We start from the raw sequence: 24,057 nt of genomic DNA, 5'->3' as shown, positions 1-24,057 counted from the left end.
AATTTTAGGCAATCTATTAAAAAAGATTTGTAAAAAATGGGAAATTAATCAGTTAATCGGTTTATCTTTTTACAAACAGAAAAGTAATTATTCAAAGAAGAATTTACATTATTACAATATGTTCAACTATTTTTCCATTCATCAACCAATGATAAAATTAGAGTGAAACTAAAATTTTTATGACATACTTTCCGTACCATTTAAAAGTTTCTGAAAAAATCCTCGATAAAAAATGAAGAAGAATACTTCTGATGTAATACAGAGAATTATTCCTCATCGAAGACCTATAAAATTGTCTGTATAAAAGCAAAACAGACGTTCGTGTAAGACAATTAAGGCCTTTCTCGTAGCTTGCCACATGTTTTTGCAAATTCTTAAACAAAAAAAGAATTAAAAATGTTGAAGCTGTTTCACTTTAGATTAGTCTCAATGCATAACTTTCAAATTTTGTTCTATATTTTTACGTAACTTAACCGTTTTCAATGATAATGTTTAATTAAAGTTTAAAATTTAGTTTAGTTACAAACAGATGTAAATCACAAGTCGCTGACCGAATCGGACGTCAACGAAAAACATGTCACTGAATTATCTAATGAATTCGATACACTGATTTAATAGTCTTATTTATTTTATGAAATAAAGCCTACAGATTTTCAAAGTCTGAGAGATGTAAGAAGAATGTTTTTTAATAAAAAGAAGTTCACATCAACTGCTATAAGGATGCAACTGATGCAAAGGAAATACACGAAAGGAAGCTCCTATGTAATTTAAAATTTAATTAAAGACTTTCCGTTACATAAGTAGATAGTACGAAATACATAGTTATATTTTAGAGATGCAATATATGTCAAGAGAAATTCTGATCTAAAGGAACTATACCTATGTATGTATAAGCAAATTTGATTTTTTTTAAACGTTCCGAACATAATCATCGAAAATTTATAAAGGAAATCAATTTGAAACAATTTAAATACCTACATATTTTCTAGAAAATAAATATAATAATAAAGTTTAAAAAATGAAATTGCAATACTGTATGTACCTACATATACATAGTGTTTTTATGTCGGTGTTTTAGTTTTAACATTAAAACTCGAAAATATGCAACATCTAACCATTTAATTTACATAAGTCTTGTGTTGCCTAAAGGCGAAGTTATCACCATTGCTTTCAACCACATAAACTACAGGGATTGCCAAAAGTACGGAATAAAATTCATATCTTTTGAATGAGTTACTTTTTTTAAAACGTCGAAACACATTAACTGATTTTGATTTTTTCCCATCTTTCGGTTATATAATAATTAATTTTTCTTCCACCCCCTAACTCCCAGCTACCCCTACTTTTTTTTCAAATGGAAACATAAGGCATGGGGGGGCTCGTTGAAAAGCTTATAGAAAACCGAATCCAGCCATACCAAATAAACAAGTTTTATTTTTACAATAGCAAGGTTTTTAGGGTTATATAAAACACAAACTTAACAAGTGAAATAAAATTTAATTATCTTCAGTGTTATCCTCCATTAATTTGCATAGAATAAAATAAAGAATTTGAAACTGTACCTATCGCTGCTAACGCAAAAAAGTTATATTTTTTATGTTGCGTTTTTTTGGCACCTCTTTGCCAGGCTTTCTGGTTCATTTTTCGCTTTAGTCGTAAATTGGAGTTCGAAACGTTACTATTGTGTCAAAATCAATTTATTTACTGAATTGCAATGGTATTGTCGGAAAGGCAACGCATCGAAATATTGATATTGCTTGGATGTGGAGACAAAATAAGGTCAGGCTGAAGTGCGCGATTTATTTAATGCGAAATATCCCGAAACCCAATTCTCGCAAGGGACAGTTAGTAAAATATTTCACAAATTGAGGAACACGGTACAGTAGANTTTTCAAGGCACTAAATATGTCAATGATTTTAGTTTTTGACCACCTACTACACAGGTCGATCGATCAATGTCGTTATAAGTACTTCCTGATAAAAAGATTTTACAATGTATGTCATATATTGCAATGTGAAATTTTATTTTACATAAAAAAGTTATCCCTGATAAAATTGTTGAAATCACACCGTTTTTGAGAAGAAATCAATTGATTGTGCCAAAATCAATAATTTCCTAGTGACGTATATGTGGCTATACTTATATTGTAAGAACATATTTTTTTATGTACCTAACCTGAAATTTTACATTATAATTTACAGCATAGGTACAGTATAAAAAATTTAACCTTAAAAAAGATGTCACGGTTTTTTTTTCTTCTGGAAAAGATTTGATGAAAACTTGATTTCAAAAAGTAATTTTTGACGTTTCACATCTCAAAAACAGAATTTTTTTATTTTTTTTTATGTTCTATCAACTCCTGAATGTATGTTAATTTTTTCCAAAACAATCTGAAAAACACTAAGTATATACAGATAATATCACTTATGGAAACAGTCCTATTATTAAAAACTTCGCAAACTGCGTTATTATGTTTTCAATGCAGTGGTGAAATAAACAATAAGTACCTATCAATTTCCTGTGTCGGCTTGCAACAAATACCCTGATTGTGAATAAATAAAACGTATGATAGATTTATGTGTCTGCCGTCTGGACACGCTTGCAGATTCCTCCCAGTTTACTACGTAAATTTTAATAACAATATTGCACGTTCCCGTAATTGCGTAATAATATATCCGCGACCGCAGATGCTCCCGTCTGTCGTCAGCAGTTTTCATGGTCGCATATGTCCCGTGTGAAAAATAACGATGCAAAAATAACAGTTCCTGGAAAAGACGGGAGGAGTTTTCGTTTTCGAACAGCTCATATTTACTGTTTTAATTACTACAATATCACATAATTTTCTTACTCTGCAACTGCAATTTACTGATTAACATTCTATCTAGTCAAGTTTATTTAAAATTTCATGTTCGCACAGGGTGTTCTCTAGTTGGTGGCATAATATTTTTAGATTATCTGAAGTCATTGATTTTCAATATGTTAAAATTTCACTTTTTACTTAAATATCGTTGAGGATAGTTGATGTAGACTTGTAAAACTTGTAGACTAATAAATTGAACTATGTAACTGTTTCACTAATTAAAAGAAAAGAAATCACTGAATTGATACAGGTTGTCCCAGTACACAGCACGTACATGTAGGGTTGCTCAAATTATTGAAATTTAACCAAATTTATATATATATATATACAAAAAACAAGATACGGGGTGTCAAAGTTTTATTTATTTCTTTTATTTTTTCCAATGTTATCTAAATAAATCGAGATAACGACAAAAAATACGAATTTGGGCTTTATAACACTATTTTACTAAATAAAAGACCAAAGGCAGGGATGGCCCTCAGGATGTCCGTAGAAACCTTTCGGATGGCTTCTACGTCCACGAAACTATTTCCTTTCATGGGCAAATGCATTTTTCCGAAACGGTAAAAATTGACAGTTAAAATGCGATTATTTGTCAAAAAATCGGTTATAAGTGTCGATCGCTGAGATGGTGCATTGTCGTGCAACAAACGCCAACTTCCTTTAACAATGCACCAAACGCTTCAAAAGCCAAGATAGAGAATTGTGCATTAACGAACTCTTTGTGAACAACGCAATAACTCCGCTTCTATTCGTCCAAACGTCATGAATTTTTGACAATACATCATAGATAGCTTCACTAGAAATACCTATTTTTGAAAAGTCCTGCTTATTTTGGAACGCACCTTTTATGTGAGTTGTGCAAAACCGTACTTATCTTATCAACTTCCACGTCACCTGTTACATAGGTGTTGTATAACAATGAAAAAGTAATATTAACGGTCGATAGAAGGAAGCACAAAAAACAGGCACTTAGGTAGGAAATTCTGGAAGGAAGCCTAAATAGTTGAAGATAGGCAGTTGAAGTGCGAACAGTGTGGAGATCGGCAGTAAGACGATCGGCGGGCAGTGTGTCAAAGTAGTGAAAAGTTAATTGGTTAAAGTGTCATTAGTTAGCAGGTAATATTCTTTAAGTACTTTGTTGTTAATTGTTCTGTGTAATCTTATGATTGTAATGTTTATAGATGTTTCATGATAATAATTCTTTGTATGTTTAGCTTCCGTTGCTTTATGCTCAAGGGCATATATTTTTCTAAGGTAAAATTGTTATACTGTTATATTATTAACGATTGCTCATTATTTATTTCATGTTAAAATATGTATATCGTCGTGGGCGCCCCCGACTTTACAATAATGACTCCTTTGTTTTACAGCTAACTTGTTTTTGTAATGATGACGTTGTTCGTAAAATATAGATGTCTCATGATAATAATTCTGTATATGTTTAACCTTCATTGTCTTACGCTTAGGGGCGTATATTTTTCTAATATAAAATTGTTACAATTATTATTTAAGATTGTTCATTATTTATGACATGTTCAAATATGTATTTTGTCGAGACCGCCCAGATAGTACAATAACGACTTCTTTATTTCACATTTAACTTGTTTTAAACAAGATCAGGTTGTTCTTTGATTTCTTGTGTCCACTTTATGTCACACGTCTATACGAGCCTTGTTGAGTTTACTAACATTTTCGCCCGTGCGGAACGAATCTGGATTAAGCTCGATTGCCTCCCGTATGGGACTCCAGTGTTATGAAGGATCTTCCGAAATCTCAACTATAGCTGGATTGCCTCCCGTATGGGACTCCAGTACCTTCCGGCTCTGCCGGCTAACTAACACCAAACCTCTTCAGTTTTACTTGGAAGTGTGTATGACTAATATGAGGTAACAGATGACATTTAGTGACACATTAAATGAGACAGGTCTTATTTATCATTAGCAAAGGTTCTTAATTTATGCCTTTGGTTAGCGGTTGTTTTGTATTTATATTTGGGTGGTAAGAGCAACGATCGTGGGTTTCTCTGCCATGCTCTTTCCCCGCAGGAGCTCTAGGTGAGCCTGGCACTCTCATTTTATGTTAAATGGTTGTTAATGTTTTTGTTGTTCTTTCTATTTGTCACATGTTTAATTTGAATTGTATGTAAATAAAGTTTAGGTGTATTTACTCTGCTTTTGTTTTATATAATTAAACCATACATCCCCTCTACAAAGTTAGTAGCCAGCGCCTTCCGGACAATTAAAAATGGATACACACAACGTAGGTAATCCTTATGACGATCACATATTTTTGGCCACAACTACGTTTACTTATTTTTTGTCGAACCTAGGGTTGTTATACTACAAAGTATATAGGTTAAGTTTGGTAAAATTGCAATATTTTAAACACCCCTTCATGCACCTACTCTGTATCGTTTCTTGAATTTTGAATAATCCAGAAAAAAGCAGTCCAGAAACTCCTAAACTTCTCGCCTACGCTAATGATGCTTTTTAAATTTCTGATAATTATTACTTAATACACAAGGTGCTAGAAATTTGCTGACTTAATTTTAACAAACGATAGAATACATTAAAATAAACAGAAAAACCTTGTATGACAGGTCCTAAACTCAACCATTTCCGAGAAAAAAATTATCAAAATCTCCAACTTGATGTACCAAAGTTCGATTAATTAAGGAATATTTACATAACTGCGTGCATAGAATACCATAAAATACAATGTTTATCACTTTTTTAACTTCTTTATGCTTAATTCTAAAAAATAAATAGTTGTAATAAATTTAAAATTCGATAAAATTCATAACTAGCAATATGACAACGGCGCGTGCGTTTAAAAATGACTGAATTTTGCTTTTTGATAAGTCCATAAATTATTTTTAATAGGTATGATTATTTAGACGACGTGAATCTTTGGGTACTTTAATTACATATTTTTCAAATTCATAATTTGATTAAAAGTTCCTGTTTTAAGAGATTCATAATTACTAAAATTCGAGCTAACATTATCTTCGTACTACAAAATCGATACATTTTATTTTTATTTATTTAAAAACTGGAAAACAATTGTCTTGAATAGTTTTTTACATCTTTTCCGTAGGACAAGTCTGCCGCGTGGACACGTGATGGACAACAGCTGTGTAGCGCTGTTGTCAGGTTGTGATGAAATTCCCCAATATTAATACTAGTTGTATTTTGAAAACTGTTAATCTTAACGCACCTGTAGTGGACAACTTTTTTGTTCATTTATGATTACTCTATCTCATGCTGAAGTTATGGCAAACATACTTCTTACACCCTCTATAAATACTCGTTACGTATTTAAAAAATATATTTAATTAGGTTATTTTGTGATCCAAGTAGTTTTAAAGTTATTTTCTGATTTATACAACTCTTGCCTTTTATATATTTTATAATATTTTTATATATGTAGTATCACAATAAAAATACCTACATATGTTAAGAAATTCAATATGTAAAAATTGGCATGCTCTAAAAAAGTAAAACTTATGCCCTTAGTCCTTCGGGGTACATCTTATACCCTTGATAAAAACCTAAATTTCAAAAAACGTGCGTGGGACAGTGCAGGGTCGGACTAAGTTTCGCGTAATAATTCTTGAGTAATTTTCCGAAACACATAAGCATATAGAGCACAGAGAGGTGGATTAATTAATTATTTGCGCCTCCTGTATTACCCCTTTCAAGCAATGCACTTATTCCAGAAATATCCTGTATGTATTTGTAATTATATAATAACTGTTTCTAAGAAAAGTAGCAAGAAGACAATTAATTCCACATCGAATAATTTTTTTCTACGCATTAATGCTGAAAAAAATCCATGAATCCAATAGATAGAGAAATAAATGCTCTATTTGATTATGTAAAATGTGGCGAATGCGCTGGGCACAATATAAGATGTTCCAATTTGTGTGAATAATACTTTAACTACAAGTAGATCATTCTCATTGTCAGTAAAGTATCTCGTTAAAGTATAGTCCTATCTCGTACCGTTTACGGTATACAAGGTAGTATTGGGTGCTTTCGAGAGGATATTTTTTTAATGCTTTTGCTACTCTTAAACTGATTTAAACCAAATGTAGTATAGCGTTATTTGTTACATATAGGCACAATTTGATGCTGTTTTTATGGTATAGGCACAGACGAGGGCATAGCCAAAGGGTTAAATGAATATTTTGCTACCTAACTCGTCTCTCTTCCCTACAAGGACCGTCATCGTCATCACCTCTCGGTAAGTAGCTACGCCCATCACCCCTTTAGTATTTTTCTTATAATACGAGGGTGGTCTGAAAAGTTTCCGACCTAACAAAGATACAAGACATTTTTTCAGAATTTTTTTTTATTTTTCAACATAGTCTCCTTGTAACCTAAATAGTACTCGGCGTTTTTCTCTGCAAAATAATTGTTCATGAAGGTGATTGCCTCTTCATTTGACGAAAATCTCTGTCCTCCGAGCGCAATTTTTAGATGAGGGAACAAAAAGAAGTCGCTTGGGGCTAGATCTGGTGGGTAAGGCGAATAGTACGGTTCAAACCGTAATTCGTGGATTTTCGCCATGGCAACCGCTGAGGTGTGAGACGGTGCGTTGTCGTGGTGAAACAGGATTTTCTTTTTCTGCAAATGTGGCCGTTTTTCCGCAAGTTCTGCCTTCAGCGTGTCAAGTAATGATGCATAGTATGCTCCTGTAATGGTTTTTCCTTTTTGAAGATAATCGATTAAAATAACTCCATGACTATCCCAAAAAACAGTCGCCATCACTTTCCCAGCTGAAAAAACAGTTTTTGCTTTTTTTGGAGCCGGTTCCCCTTTGCAGTCCACTGTTCGGACTGTATTTTTGTTTCGGGCGTATAATGGTGTATCCAAGTTTCATCTACAGTAATTAATCGGCGCCAAAACTCGGATTTATTGCGCCTAAACTGCGCCAACAGAGCGTTGGAAATGTTCATTCGAACACGTTTTTGGTCTAACGTGAGCAAACGCGGCACCCATCGCGCGGACACCTTTCTCATGTTTAAATGTTGATTTAATATGTGACAAACACGTTCTTTTGACATGTCCATAACCTCTGCTATCTTCTTCACTTTAATTCGGCGATCGTCTAACACCATTTGGTGAACTTTGGGGATGTTTTCGTCGGTAGTTGCAGTTTTTGGACGTCTCGAACGTTCATCGTCTCCCAAGCTCTTACGGCCACATTTAAATTCAGCTACCCAAAATTTCACTGTGGTAAATGATGGTGCAAAGTCCCCATACACAGAATCCAACTTGTATTTGATTTGCGTACGCGTATTGCCTTTCAAAAACAAATATTTAATGACAGCTCGATACTCGATTTTGTCCATTTTCATAAAAATACTCAAAATACATAACAACTGCGCGTCAGCGAGTCTAAAATGGCTGAAACTTTGGTGAGTAACTGTCAACAGATGAACAACGAAATTCACTAGCTTTTATTTACGAGTGCTGCCATCTTCATGTTGAGGTCGGAAACTTTTCATACCACCCTCGTATAAGGAAGTAGGTGTGAAACAGAAATTATCGTTTTGTACCTCAATATTCATGGTACCCGGTGGTAACCGTAATTTAAGCCGTGATTGTAGTTAGGAATGCACTTTAATACAAATAAAAGATGCTACATCTAGTGGCCAATACTACTAACTGCCTGAAATGGCCAAAAATGGCAGAAAGCAATCTGTTTTACAGGTACTATGAAAGCATGACCAATGTCGCCCTTCTAAGGACGAAAGTAATATTGTTAAATACAGCTAGGATCATTAATCGGCCGAACACACCAGACATATACCGGTTTCGGACTTATTAGACCTCATCAGTATGTCATAGATTGCGACAACCGACGAACGATCCAGCTGCTTAAATTCCTTAAATCCGAGAAAGAGGTATGTACAAATAAAAGGGTAACTCAGGGCATTGGCCACTAGATGTAGCCCTCATTTACATTTTTATTTGTACTTACCGCTTTCCTGGATTTAGGGAATCTAAGAAGCTGGAACGCTTGTCGGTTGTCGCACCTAAGGCATACTGATTAGAACTTATAAGTCTGAAACCGATATATGTCTGGTGTGTTCGGCCGACGAATGATCCTAGCTGTATTTAATGATATCTGGTGTAATTCAATGCTAGACGGAGCATATAACCTGTAAAATAGTTGTTTCTGGCAATATGCACTATAATTTAATATCTACTACACATATTAAGTACTTATTAATGTCTGCTGATGCTTACAATTGTTTTTTCGTATTATCCGTTCTTTTTCCGTTACTGTAAATTCGTTCAACCTCATCTTCATATTCTTGATAGTATTTATTGTTGGATTTAAATATATACTTATTTCGTTCCAGATTTACCTAGGTACATTTTTTCTATTTCATTTTGTTTCTGTTTAACTACACTGCTTGTGTCCAATTAATATTTTTAGTACATATACGATAATCTTTGTGTATTCTCTGCGTATTTTCCTCTGGTATTTTTTTGTATTTAGGTAATAAAAATTTTTCAGACTAAAATCTCGCCATAAACTAATATGGCTTTTTAAACAAGAATGCTCAGGAAAACTAAAATTAGGGTTTAAATCTCGATTGCATCATAGTGATGTAAAAGTTGGCTTAAAGGAAAAACCACTTCTTCTCTGCATCTATGCCCCTGTATTACAAAAAATTACTAAAGCAGCAAATTATGTAGTTGTTCGTGTAATAACACCATATTGATATTTGGTTGAAATAGGTTTGTGAATAGCAAATATATATTATACAGGGTGTTCCTAAATAAGTGTCGCAACGGAAAACTGTAAATTCCTCTTGAAAAAAGAAACATTTTTTTCCTCTTCCATTTTTCTCTCCGGGCTTTCGTTTTCGAGATACACGGTGTCAAAACTTTAATTTTTTTTTAGTTTTTCGCCAATATCTTAGGAATCGTTTGAACTACAGGACTGAGCTTTTGTACACACATTACCACTATTAATAGCTACTTTTTCGCACCCTTCTCGAATTCATTGGACGTGCCAGTGGTGGAGATTTTAAGGTATCGTAAGGGTTTTTCCCCCCCTAAATTTTACGCCACTGGAAAAATTGACTTTTGACAGCAAATTCTAAAGCGCCAATGAATTTTACACAATAAGAGTTCTCTTGGTTCATTGCTCTAAAGTCAACCGTTTTCAAGAAAAATGACTTTTTATGAACAAAAGCAAACATTTTGCTAACGTTTCGAAAATTTTTTACATTTTGCATTTTGCATTTTGAACATTTTGCAAGTGCAAGTAACTGAACAGAACATCCGGAGAACGAAATGCATCGTTTATGAAATCCATGTCAATACTATCGAAAAGTTGACCGATAGAGGTGAAGCCGCAGCGGCAGAAAGAAACATGATTAGAAGATGTAATGCGTGCATTCAAGCCAACGGACGTAATTTTGAACAGTTTCTGTAAATTTTACTCGCCAAATTGATAAAAAAAAGTTAAAATCCTATCTGTTGTTAAATTTCGTTAAAATTGTTAATTATTACTACCTATTTTTTGAATTACAAAAGATTTTCGAAACGTTAGCAAAATGTTTGCTTTTGTTCATAAAAAGTCATTTTTCTTGAAAACGGTTGACTTTAGAGCAATGAACCAAGAGAACTCTTATTGTGTAAAATTCATTGGCGCTTTAGAATTTGCTGTCAAAAGTCAATTTCTCCAGTGGCGTAAAATTTAGGGGGGGAACCCTTACGATACCTTAAAATCTCCACCACTGGCAAGTCCAATGAATTCGAGAAGGGTGCGAAAAAGTAGCTATTAATAGTGGTAATGTATGTACAAAAGCTCAGTCCTGTAGTTCAAACGATTCCTAAGATATTGGCGAAAAACAAAAAAAAAATAAAGTTTTATCTCGAAAATGAAAGACCGGAGAGAAAAAATGGAAGAGGATAAAAATGTTTCTTTTTTCAAGAGGAATTTACAGATTTCCGTTGCGACATTTATTTAGGAACACCCTGTACTAGAAAAAATATGGTCTGCAAAACGAACAAATAAGGTTCTGCATACGGAAAAATGGAACAAGCAAGCATAGGAACGAGATAGGACAGACGTTTATTAAGAAAAAATTATTTTATTTTTATAATAGTGACTGCAGTTATCAAACTTCTGACCAAAATATTTCTAAATAATCAGCAATGTAAAATAAACACCTCAAAAGATTAGTATTTTTAATAATTCAATGGAACTTAATAAATTATTAACCATGCTACAACGCAATAATTATAAACTTTTATTAAATAACATAAATTATTTTAGAGCTTTGATAAGGTGTAATGGAATAATAATTAATAAATAACTATTGGAGAGTCCGTCCTTTATAGAGTTTTGTATTTACTACAAATTTATTTAAATTCAATAGTGGTCAATATTTATACCGAGAAATAAGCTAGAGCTACGTACACATAGCGCAAGTAGGTATAGTAAACAAACACTAGGAAAATTTTTATAAATTTTTAACTTTATGATACAAGCAAAACTGCGTAAAAAACATAAGTCTCATAAGTCTCTAATTTATGGCTCATGTCCGAGCTCATGTCACTTTATTTACCCATAAAAAAGACATTTTCCAGTATTTGAATTTATTTTGGTCAATTTTGACATTAATTGTTGTAGTAACTTAGTAGGTATAAAAAAAAATAAAACAAAAATGTGTGTCAAAAAAATCGCATTTCATAGCATTTTTCATTTTAATAACAATGTAATTAAAGTTAAGTAAGTATTTCAATTTGATATTATCTAATACAATTTTTACTTAATTATACCATGCCGTATTCTAATATGCAGTATGTTTCCACAACCGCACAAGAAGGTAGTTAATTCATAAAAATAATGTCTCAGAAGCATAAAAAAATGTTTTTCTTCGAAAGGGCAGCTACCCATAAATGTATAGAAACGTAGAGGCATTTGTAGAAAAAAGTAATTAATATGTTCATACTTAAACATTTAACACAACATATTAAATCATTTTTGAATATTTCTTACCTAAGACCCCAGGAATGTGCCCCGTAAATATACAAGAACAGGTCTTTGTAGGATGTTTACATGTATTTTTTTTATGCTAATCACGCTGAGAAATTTAACAGACATCATTATTTATATTTGTACTTTTCACCTAAGGGCGGCTGCCGCCTTTAGTTATCAGAATCGAAAATATGTACATACAAGTAGAGAAGGTACATCGTATGCAAATATATTAATAAGTAATCTATAGGCGTTGAAAATTTTAACACTCACATGAACGAAAATCGTAATTTGAAAAGCTGTGAGAAATCGTTGCTGTTTTCACACCCGTTTAAAAACTTGTATACAAAAAGTAGGTACTATTTATTTTTATTACATGCTTTTATTTAACTTGTTAGTATGGGTCAAATTCAACCGAATTTTAAAACAGTTATCTCCAACCAATTGAGCTGAAATTTTGCATATCTACTTACACGTTTAGTTTGGACGACAATGCAAGGTGGCACTAAAAAATTGTTTTTAAAAATTTTTTATACTAGAACTTATTTTTATTAGAGATATACCTCCTAAAAACAAAAATCACATCAACCGGTTCTGATTAAAAGCATAGTTTCAAAGGAAATGACATAATAAATAACCTACTATGAGAAGAAATATAAATTATCTAGTAAATTAAAAAGCTTATTAGATAATCTTTAAAAATAGCAAGGTCTTGTAACCATTAAAACAAGTTTTTTTGTGCAACAAGGAATAACAAAATAACACACCATTACTCATTATATAATAGTTGAAAACCTTTTTTGGTAAGAATACCATAACCCTTGTACATATTTATACAAATACACTAATTTACACTAATAAAAAATATTTTTAATACAAAATAATGTTTTCTGTATCTCAGAATACCTGAAAGGATTTAAGGCATATAATAAAAAGGGTTCACATTATGTGAAATTTAACCGACAAATATACAAAAGGTAAAAGTAAAACATATACTTTATGTACTAATTAAGGTCTCATGGGAAAGTTATTTCACTTTTGTATCTTCAATGTGTTAATTAAAATTAGTGTTTACACATTCTAAATGTTTAAATTCCTTTGATAAATTTATATCCTTTGGTAAATGTCCAGAAAAATATGTGCAAAAAACATTAGAATTTACCTAATTAAAGGAATAAACGAACCCTTATTCATCTCACAGAATTAGCTCTTTGTCAATGGTATGTAGGTACACACATATAAATTAAAAATTAGCATCAAACACACGTAGCATATTATATTTGCTAGTAAGTAGGTATATCTTCATTCTTGTCATATACCTACTTACCGGATGTGGTGATAAAACTATTTCCCATTATTTTTTTACCAAACCAGTTTGTTTCAGAAAATTAAAAACAATATGGTATAAAATTAGGTATGTAAAAATATACAAATTCGAATCTTAATTTATAGGATAAAGTAATACTGACCAAGCTATCGTCATCATTCATTTTTTCCTAATCATTTTGGAAGGAAACTATCTTGCTCTTACTACTTCTTGGTTATTATTTCCTTTACAACTATCAATGTTCGAACACATTTGAAAACGCAATTATATAACTTCAACAGGCACAAAAACAAAGATTTTCTAATCAGGGTTAAAAATTTTCAGGAAGAAAAACTGTAAACATCTGTCAAATTTAGCAATTAGTATCACAAACACTGTACATACAGAGCACAAACACAAAACAAACTGGACAGTCAATCAAGTTTTAGACACGCTGAAGTAACAGACGGGATTTAACTTTTAATTTAATATAAATAAATAGGTGTTGAAGTGATGTCTAATGTCTTAAGTCTTTCTCCAACAGCTTTCACCAATGTGACGTCATTTTCAAATGTTTTGTTAGTGAGTTGAAGCTGCCAACAGCAGTTCTCCTACAAACGAAATTAACTAGGAAACGTCAAGTACCAATGATATGACCAACCAACTGGAAGTTGTTATTACACCACTGGTTTTATAAGCTGGGGGGCCATCTGCATTAAAATAATAAAAAGGAATTGTGTATACTAATGTGTCATTTTAATAAACTTTTTAAAATAATTAAAAATTCTGAATGCTGTATAATATTTTAAAATATGTGTTATTTGAGAAAAATAGAAATTTAAGATTACACCATTTAATGAATAAACAGCATTACAATGTAATATGAATTGAAATTTTTCAAAATAATATTAGAGGGAATAATAACGTCCCTCATTGTCAAATATAAAGCTGCTGTGTAACATTGATCTCTATAATAATTGGATGCTAATTGTAATGGACCTACGCAAAAAATCTTACATCCTTCGAAGGCAAAATTGTTGAGGTTAAATCGAAAGCAAAAAAATAATATTCTAAAATATAATAAAGCCAATAATAATATTCTTTGCTTAAATTTCCAACACTAGGCACATATTTTCCTCATGTTCAGGAGATAGTTCGGTTTTCGTGTGCGCTTGGCTTTGCACTGTACTTAATGCACTCTCTTCGTCTCTTCTCTACACAATTTGTCTTTATAATTAAATGCGCAGAATCAAATGCTGCCTAGTGCCTGCACAAAAGCAATTTAGTATTTAGCTTGCTTGCCTATTTTTAGAAGATTCAGTTGTTTTTTCTGGGTTTTTTTCTTCCTTACTATTTTTTCTATAGAGAAATTTAAAAAAGATGTAGATTATTATGTAGATATCTTTGTCAGTACATTTTTCACCAATTAGAAGTTTGTATTTTTAAAACACCATCCATTCAAAGGTATGCTTAATGTTAGATATCGCTTTGACGTAGAATGTACGATATTGACAAATATTTATTTTTTTCTGGGTAATAAAAACCTATAAAAATGAATTGTTAATTGTTTCACTGTCAAAAAGTGATTGCCAAATTTAATAAACTTGGAATATATTCAGTAATAGAAAAATCTGTATATTATTTGCAGCCATATCGTTATTTATCAAGAATTAGAACTGATAAACCTCGTGATAAACATACTGAGTTATTTAAAAGGTAAGGGAACGAGTGACGCTGACGACTGACGAACAAAAATGACAACCTGTTGATTTTGCAATTTATGCATTGCATATAAATAGTGGGGTAGGATGTTAGGTATGGATTGTGCTTTGTCAAAATGTCTAAACGTTACAAGTGATTTATAACATATATAAAAGCACATTTCTGTTTAAAATATTTGATTCAAAAAATATGTAGATGTCTCAATGAAAGACATTCACTTTCAAAATCTTTTGTTACAGTTTGGCTAGACGTATGATGCGGAAGAGCCCTATAACTGTTCAGCAGTGGGTAGATACTTTGCCACCTGCTCATATAACACAAACACCACCATCAAATATGTTTAACGCACAAGTTAAAAATCCTCGACAGTATTTAAAAAGGGACTTGTCGTTGCAGTCTGATGATGGATCTAGTCAATGTTCTAGCGTAGAGTCAGTTCTAGAACTTCGAAAGCCTGACCCAGAGACTGTATTGATGGAACTTGGGTTTGGACCTCCAAATGATGGAAATTCTGCATGCCGTATTCCTAACAGATTTTTACAGCCGTCTAAGGTAAATTCGAGAGTAAATTATTATGAAAGAAGTAGAAATGGATAAAATTTTGTTAATCTTTCACCAACACAATATTCAAATACTATGTTCTCACAGTAGTCGGAAGCTAGTTTAAAATTCTTAGAAGTGCCAAATCAATTTCATAATGAAACTGGTCATTAGAAAGATACAGACTACTACAACCTATTTTTAAACTATATATTTAAAATAAATTATGTATCTACCAAAAATGTTATATTTCAATTTTAATTTTCATTGTTACATTTTGCAGGTCTTGCCAGAAGTAGATTTTAATAAATTTCTTGAGCAATATGGACAAAGAATATCTGATACACCACAGTAAGTAATAAATCATAACATTAACCATAGGAAAATAATTACCAATTAAGATTAATAATATTATCCGTCATGGTCAGTAAGTGAGAATATATTTTATAAATAAATTAAAACATATTCGTGTCTTGAATCATATAATTAGCAGTATTTCCCACTGAATGAGATAAATAGTTCTTTTTTATATCAATATAATTTTAAAATTGTATGTTAAATTTCTTGTCGTTGATAAAAATGATTCATTTAAGATGCGTTCAGTCAGCAAATTTATCTTTATATTTAAACTTTTGCTTTACCTTTAAAGTTGAAAATGCATAAGGCTTTTTTTCACGACTGAATATTGGTGAATATCTGACTTGTAGTTACTATTTCTATCTCTTTCGATCTTAGTCTTAGTTGTCATCTGGTAGCTGAAATCTCTTCACTCACACACTACATATACTACAACATTCGACTTCACTTGTAAAAAAAACAGCCTATACATATATGGAGTCATTCACTTAGTGATTTTTTTTTATTTTTTATGTAAGATGGTTAACACTCAATTCATCTTTTACTTCCTCGAAGTAACCAGAAATGAGCATGACTGTCGTGGTGCCAAAATAAATAGGAAAAATTACTACAAACTACTAAGAGAAAAATTAGCTATTGGTCATTCGAATTGTATTTCTTTCAATTTTTAACATAACGTGTGTAAATAATACTTTAAAAGGGTCTGTGTGAATGATAATTTTATTTGTTTAAATTTAAAAAATAGTAGAAACTTGAAGAGAAAAATAAATTTACTGCCTGAATGCAGCCCTGCTCATTATTAAAAATAACCGTTTTTACCTGTTATATGTGGAAACAATAAAATCATCATAATGACACTTGTTATTTGCAAATGGTAACATTTAAAGGTTTTAGTTTTCAAGAAAAAGTGTACAAAATCTGAATAAAAAATATTTTTTTAGATCTCATCCTGCTTCTCCTGGTAAACCAAGGCCTAAATCATATTGATCTCTGTTTATTTCAATCTCAGAAATAAAAGTAGATTTTTAATAGGTAAATGTTAGTAAAAGGGTGAATTTGAATCAAAACTGACTTAGGGGAATAAGTATAGTATATATTAATTATATCTTTTCCATCGGACATAGATAGTGTAATATAAAAACATACTTCAGTAATACCGAATTATTTAACTGTAATCATATTCATTACTCTTGGATATTAAGATTTAGGATATTATTTGATAGTTAAAAATGATTTCTATTTTTTTTTTGTTCGTAATGCAGTTACCGATTGTGATTTGTTCTCATTCCATTTAGATTTTAAAATAATTTGATAAACAATTGACAATCAATAATTATTGAAATCAAATTAATTATATTGAACCCTATACCAAACCTGTGAACCTGTTATCTGAAAGAAATCGTTTAAGAGGTTTTTCCGGTGTGTTTAATTTAAGTCAGTGGCAGTTGATGAGAACTAACGTGATCATATTTTAATAGTTAAGTACCTATGTGACTTATTTAGGGGATGATTTTTTAGGCTAACATAGAGGTTTCGTATCGAAAAAATGTCGAAAAAAATTAGGAAAATAAAAAAATTTAATCACAGATTGCGGACACTGAGATCTCGAAAGGGTTTGTACAAAGATTAGCACAGTATATTTTTTTATAATCGGCTGTGATAATAAATTTTTTTAATTTTCTCAAAAATGTTCACTCATTTTAAAATTACAATATTATGATGTTCAGAAAATGTATTGTTCGGTTCAAATTAAAATTTGAATTTGAATTTGAAAAAGAAATTTTAATTTTATGTGAAATAAATAAACGTATTTCATATCCATGAGTCGATTACGATAAAAATGTTTTGCTTTTTCCTGATTTCAGGGTTAGCAATTCCTATTTGAAATTTTTTTTTCATTTAATATTCACCAACCGCCACTGTTTCAAGCTATTGCAGTTAGAAATTGATTAATATAAATCATTATCATCAATTTTTCTGATTTTCCAAATGTTACAGATTTCCCAAAGATTTATATAAGAGTAAGTATAGGCTTTAGAAATTCAAAGTTTTTGTGATATTGGAAACTTTTACACGTTTATTACATCTTTTACTACTTTTACGGTTGGGTTTTCCAACAAATTATTTGCCATTTAAATCAAAGTGTGACACTCACTTATACATATAATTTTATGAGACAGATACAATTTAGCAAATAAATTGTAAGGACAGAAAACCAGCCTTTAAAACGATAATTCCCAAAATAGCTTTTTTTGTTTTATAAATTAGTACGAATGGGATATCAAATCCTAACACTTTAAAAATATTGTTATTGAAGATTGTTTTTTATTCCTGGAAAATATGTTTTTATTTATTATTTGTGAAGCTTTGTTGTTAAGTTTTATTACAGATTATATTTTTATAGTTTTTATTGCCATTAATAAATTTTCGTACATCAATCAATAGTTGTTTTCAATAATTTTAGTAGCAACTTCTGCAGTAGTTCGGCTGAATGTGTAATTTGAGTTGAACTACCCAATTTCATACAACTTTAATGTAATTATTGTATATTTTAAGTACGAAAAGTTTTCCATAGGCAAAAATAAATGCTCTCTTGATTAATTAAAAATATAAATGCGTGTGTAGTTTAGATGATAAAGACAATTCAATGTTAATGTAGTAGATATTTAGTTTTCCAAATATTTTAGTTTGTTTTTTTAATGCTACTATATGAGCATCTTTCACAGTAAAAAACTATGCACATTTGTAACAAATTTTATTTAAACATTGTATTTACTGCCAATACATACCATATTTTATATTTGGAAAAATATTTTTTTAAGCATTCCAAATGTGATATATTTGTATATGTATTCCTATAAATTTATATTGTACATCTACATTCCATTCGAGGCAAAATTATATAGTAGACATTTATATTTGAGGACCAAGTTTAAAATAAATATAAGAAATGTTTGTTTTCTTTCCACAAAAACCTGTCACAATTGTTTTCCATTTAAATCCAACCATATTACTCCCAATTTTTTTCTTTTAGTTGATATATGTGGTGATACAGTCAAAGGCTTCAAAGTAGTGGCCACTAACTTAAGTACATATTTCTGCCTAGATATTGAAATTGTTCATCCACCATATACATCGGAATACATATAATGAATAAATATTACTCCATATAATAAAAATACCCAGTACGGTATCTAGGGATTTCTTTTATTTTGTCTTCCACTATGTCTTAGCCCTAGGCAAACATATGCGGCGGATGAGGTATGTGATGTGACCTGCCGATTCTAATTGTATGAATGCTGTCTACTACTCAAGTACATGCCACGTGTGTCTGGGGCTTATACTAATAGGAACTCTAGTCCAGTAAATTCTTCTCACAAACAATATTTTTTTACTATTCATTCAGAATGTAAATAAGGAAAACGTTTAATTAATTCATTTGAGTCATAGCTCAAACAAAATTTAAATTTCTTTAAATGTTGCTGCATGCATGAACACCTAAACTGTGATGCTACAGCTAATGAATAATTCTGGTTGGTAAGTGATGAATTCAACCATTAGATTTTGTAATATAATGTAGAAAACGATCCTAAGTGAAAATGTGAAAACAAAAAGGCCTCTTTCTAGTAGCCGTTTTGTATGTGATTAAGCCTTTGTCGAGGATGATGGTACAATAGCAAGAATATATTTCTATGAATGATTACATTATACAGGGTGTAAGTTTGAGTGGGAGTCATATTTATACAAAGGCTTCCTTTGACATTTAGCTCAAATAACGGCGCGCTTTAGTCACAGGGCATGTACAATTCCATACCATTCGCCGTGAGTTACTTTTATCGAGTGGGTGTTCGCCACTCAAACAATCCTTAACAAGAAACCTACCAAAAAACTCAACCAGTAATCAATAATGATAAATGAAATACACAAAAATAGTCTGTTGATGGCTTCCAGTGATGAAAAACATTCAAATTCCCAGTTAGATGTACTGTCTCCAAATGTGGAACTGACTCTTTGCTTCGTCACCGTTGACCAGCACTATCTCCCTTCACATGCACTGTAGGTTGCATACAATTCATGTTTTTGTAATACATGGATGTTACAGTGACGGCGTACAAAAGTATTAAAGTGAGTTTTAAAAAACAGTATATCCAGGGGGGTTTGGGGCAGCCCTCCCCAGAAACACACTGACATACTTTTTTTTGGATAATGGTTTTGATCTATTGGTCAAATTTTATGAGAATGACCTACTTGAAAATGGTGCTCTTATCAATACTGAACATGTACATACGTGCTGAATTACCGAACCTACACTTAGAATAGTTGCAATAATACCAGTGACAATAGCAACTGCGGAAAGGAGCTACAGTACCTTGAGAAGATCAAAGACGTACTTGAGAAATACGACAGGAAAAAATAGACTCACCTCTTTGGCCCTTATGAACATACACTAGGCACAGAAATTAAGGGATATTAAAAAAATCCTAAAATTTTGGCTGATTTTCAAAGAGCTGTAACTTAGAGGGAAATAGTCGTAGAGAGAATTTAAAAAAAAGGAAATTGAAGTATTCTCTACAATACGTAATTATTGGTTTTTAATAAAAACAATTTTATATTTTAACTAGAAGGACCCGGCAAACGTTGTTTTGCCATATAAATTATTCCTAGGATTATTTTAGTAGATTTTTCATAAAGAAATTTCACTTCTACCANCGGAATACATATAATGAATAAATATTACTCCATATAATAAAAATACCCAGTGCGGTATCTAGGGCTTTCTTTTATTTTGTCTTCCACTATGTCTTAGCCCTAGGCAAACATATGTGGCGGATGAGGTATGTGATGTGACCTGCCGATTCTAATTGTATGAATGCTGTCTACTACTCAAGTACATGCCACGTGTGTCTGGGGCTTATACTAATAGGAACTCTAGTCCAGTAAATTCTTTTCACAAACAATATTTTTTTACTATTCATTCAGAATGTAAATAAGGAAAACGTTTAATTAATTCATTTGAGTCATAGCTCAAACAAAATTTAAATTTCTTTAAATGTTGCTGCATGCATGAACACCTAAACTGTGATGCTACAGCTAATGAATAATTCTGGTTGGTAAGTGATGAATTCAACCATTAGATTTTGTAATATAATGTAGAAAACGATCCTAAGTAAAATGTGAAAACAAAAACGCCTCTTTCTAGTAGCCGTTTTGTGTGATTTAGCCTTTGTCGAGGATGATGGTACAATAGCAAGAATATATTTCTTTGAATGATTACATTATACAGGGTGTAAGTTTGAGTGGGAGTCATATTTATACAGAGGCTTCCTTTGACATTTAGCTCAAATAACGGCGCGCTTTAGTCACGGCATGTACAATTCCATACCATTCGCCGTGAGTTACTTTTATCGAGTGGGTGTTCGCCACTCAAACAATCCTTAACAAGGAACCTAGCAAAAAACTCAACCAGTAATCAATAATGATAAATGAAATACACAAAAATAGTCCGTTGATGGCTTCCAGTGATGAAAAACATTCAAATTCCCAGTTAGATGTACCGTCTCCAAATGCGGAACTGACTCTTTGCTTCGTCACGGTTCACCAGCACTATCTCCCTTCACATGCACTGTAGGTTGCATACAATTCATGTGTTTGTAATACATGGATGTTACAGTGACGGCGTACAAAAGTATTAAAGCGAGTTTTAAAAAACAGTATAACCAGAGGCGAATCCAGGGGGGGTTTGGAGCAGCCCTTCCCAGAAACACACCGATATACTTTTTTTTGGAGTATTACTTCCTTTCCCCGTTTGATATCTAGCTCAGGAAACAAATGGTTTTGATCTATTGGTCAAATTTTATGAAAATGACCTACTTGAAAATGGTGCTTTTATCAATACTGAACATGTACATACGTGCTGAATTTCCGAACCTACACTTCTTAGAATAGTTGCAATAATACCAGTGACAACAGCAACTGCGGAAAGGATCTACAGTACCTTGAGAAGATTAAAGACGTACTTGAGAAATACGACAGGAGAAAATACTCACCTCTTTGGCCCTTATGAACATACAATAGGCACAGAAATTAAGGGATATTAAAAAAATCTTAAAATTTTGGGTGATTTTCAAAGAGCTGTAACTTGGAGGGAAATAGTCGTAGAGAGAATTTAAAAAAAGGAAATTGAAGCTTCAAGTGTCTAGTTTTCGGATATGGAGTTTAAAATATTTTAGCATCAGCAGTTTTTGAGTAATCGTAAGAAAATCAACAAAAAAAAATTGCAAATTTTTGCTTTTCTTTAAAAAGGCCTATGGACTTCAAAAATTTTTTTTCGGTTATTTCATCGTAAAGCTCTTTTAGATAAGTAATTTAATTCTCTTTAATTTGAGTGGTTCCGGAGCCTTGTACGATTATTTGTCGCTGAGTTATCGTCGATCAAAGAAAAAAAATCACTTTTGACTTTGGCAATCAATTACTCAAAATAATGGTTGTAAAGAAAATCCAAGCAGGGTTTTGAAAACTGTAAAGTATTCTCTACAAGTCGTAATTATTGATTTTTAATAAAAACATTTTTATATTTTAATATCGACATAAATGTTGATGAGGTGCTGCTCAACAAATTAGGCCAAAAAAGCCGTCAGCATCGAATAAATGTTATATTGTGGTTTGTTATAATGTGTTGTTATTTGATTTAATAATAATAAACAAATTGATACTATTTTGTATTTCATAGTCACGTTTCTAAAATCTCAATTCAGGTACCTTACATATAAATAAGAGATTAAGAAACCACCTTATTTCAATCTAATACAATTTAGAGACGTCAGGACAATATAACTTTTTACGACCTCAGCCCCTCCTAGACCAAAATCCTGGATTCATCACCGAGTATAACTCAACTATTTATTTGATTAAAATAAAAAGAATTTCAGGTATGTATTCAGGGGAACACGTTCTATTAGCCCTAAAAAACTGACCCCCAATTAAAGTTACACCCTGTACAACAACTTTAATATAGGTAAAAAGTATGTGTTTTGGTAATAATTATATACGTCCATCATTTTTAGTTCTTATTTTGTATAATTAATTAATTATTACGAGTGGTTTACTAGGTACTGGTGGTATAATTTAATGCTAGTTGAAATTTTGGGACTTTTATTTAAGACGCAGATTCTCCCTTTTGCTTTAAGAATCCATGACTCAAACTCCACAGAGCCTTTTACCTATTTACACTCTAAAGTGACAAACTAATTACTAGTGTTTATAATGTAATCGTGAATCTTTTTTCTGGTACAATATTTGTGGGTAGACAAAATTAAGTCTATAAAATCAACCCCTGTTGACCGTTTCTTTTGGCGACTAGGAATTATCTATTTAAAATTTGGAATTCTTTTCAGTATGACAGAAATACACAATGAAATGAGGAGGAGGAAAAGGTTAATGCTGAAATGTGCAGGGTGCGGCGCTAAAATTTGGACAAACTTCAATTTAAAAATTCCGCCATTCTATATCACTTGTAGAGATCACAATTGACATCGCAATAGCTTGAAGCATGTACTAAACCAGAGGTCTTCAAACTTTTATGACCTGCGGAACCCCGCCAACATTTCGATTTTTTTGAGGAACCCCTATGCCTAAAAAAAATGTTCACACATTTTTTAATGATTAACCAAATACTTAAATATTCCACTAAGTAAAAATTAAAGTAAGACTTTAAAGTGAATGTAAATATTTATTGAGTAATTAAAAAGAGTAAATATAATCAAAGACTGGGATGTGCTTGAATATTTTTACATATCGCACCTCCGCTACAAAGGAGTCGCAACTCAAAAAAAATTGGTTTTGAGAAAAACTGTGTTAAAGTATTTAATTAACTCTTGGTCTCAATTTTTCGTAACAATAACAACATATAAAGTATACGTCGCTTTATTTTAAATGTAGATATAATACATATTATGTTAGAATATACTAGACTTGTGAGCAAGATCGGTTTGTGTTCATTTTTGGTTGAAAAAGGAAAATGGTTGAAGTTGTGACACTTTTTTAAAATAACATTAATTCTTTTAAAAATCAGACACAGTATATAATACACAATAAATAAATAAATAATATACAAAAATAAAGTAGAAAACATGTTTATTTGTTTATTATAAAGCACTATAAAACAGCAAGTAATATTTAGGAATATGGTTATGTTCTATTAAATCCAGATCTTTTTTTTTTGTTTTCTTTAATTTTGATTGCATTGATTGATTTGATTGC

The 24,057-nt window shown here is 31.5% G+C and overlaps 2 protein-coding genes across 5 annotated transcripts in view; one reads left to right on the top strand and one right to left on the bottom strand.

Moving 5' to 3' along the window:
- Nucleotides 1-13,740, bottom strand: part of LOC108910940 (ral guanine nucleotide dissociation stimulator-like 1) — a 127,354-nt gene extending 113,614 nt beyond the window's left edge. For both annotated transcript variants that reach the window (XM_018715724.2, XM_018715725.2), the window contains exon 1: nucleotides 13,343-13,740. In XM_018715724.2, coding sequence (XP_018571240.1) covers nucleotides 13,343-13,363 — 21 coding nt within the window. In that variant the 5' untranslated portion in view covers nucleotides 13,364-13,740. The remainder of the gene's footprint in view (nucleotides 1-13,342) is intronic.
- An 840-nt stretch (nucleotides 13,741-14,580) lies between these two features.
- LOC108910936 (sperm-specific antigen 2) lies at nucleotides 14,581-17,506 on the top strand. Of its 3 annotated transcripts, none has more exons than XM_023454582.1 (4): nucleotides 14,581-14,643; nucleotides 15,141-15,453; nucleotides 15,725-15,792; nucleotides 16,740-17,506. In XM_023454582.1, exons 2-4 carry the CDS (start codon nucleotides 15,154-15,156, stop codon nucleotides 16,783-16,785), a joined length of 414 nt encoding a protein of 137 aa, XP_023310350.1. In that variant the 5' UTR covers nucleotides 14,581-14,643; nucleotides 15,141-15,153; the 3' UTR covers nucleotides 16,786-17,506. The 3 variants fall into 3 exon arrangements, with proteins under 3 accessions (XP_023310350.1, XP_018571225.1, XP_018571227.1); XM_018715709.1 differs by lacking the exon at nucleotides 14,581-14,643 and adding an exon at nucleotides 14,688-14,895; XM_018715711.1 differs by lacking the exon at nucleotides 14,581-14,643 and adding an exon at nucleotides 14,908-14,994.
- The last annotated feature ends 6,551 nt before the right edge of the window (nucleotides 17,507-24,057 follow it).

The sequence above is a fragment of the Anoplophora glabripennis genome, unplaced genomic scaffold, assembly GCF_000390285.2.
Source record: "Anoplophora glabripennis isolate ALB-LARVAE unplaced genomic scaffold, Agla_2.0 scaffold338, whole genome shotgun sequence".
In the NCBI taxonomy this organism is placed as follows: domain Eukaryota; kingdom Metazoa; phylum Arthropoda; class Insecta; order Coleoptera; family Cerambycidae; genus Anoplophora; species Anoplophora glabripennis.
The sequence above is the reverse complement of the archived record's forward strand: the minus strand, read 5'-3'. Positions and strand labels throughout refer to the sequence as shown.

Excerpts from the sequence above, each read along its gene's own strand:
- LOC108910936 (XM_023454582.1), top strand. The coding sequence starts at position 15,154 with ATGATGCGGAAGAGCCCTATAACTGTTCAGCAGTGGGTAGATACTTTG. Across the intron at positions 15,454-15,724 it reads GATTTTTACAGCCGTCTAAG|GTCTTGCCAGAAGTAGATTT; the intron begins GTAAATTCGAGA and ends TACATTTTGCAG. Across the intron at positions 15,793-16,739 it reads AGAATATCTGATACACCACA|ATCTCATCCTGCTTCTCCTG; the intron begins GTAAGTAATAAA and ends ATATTTTTTTAG.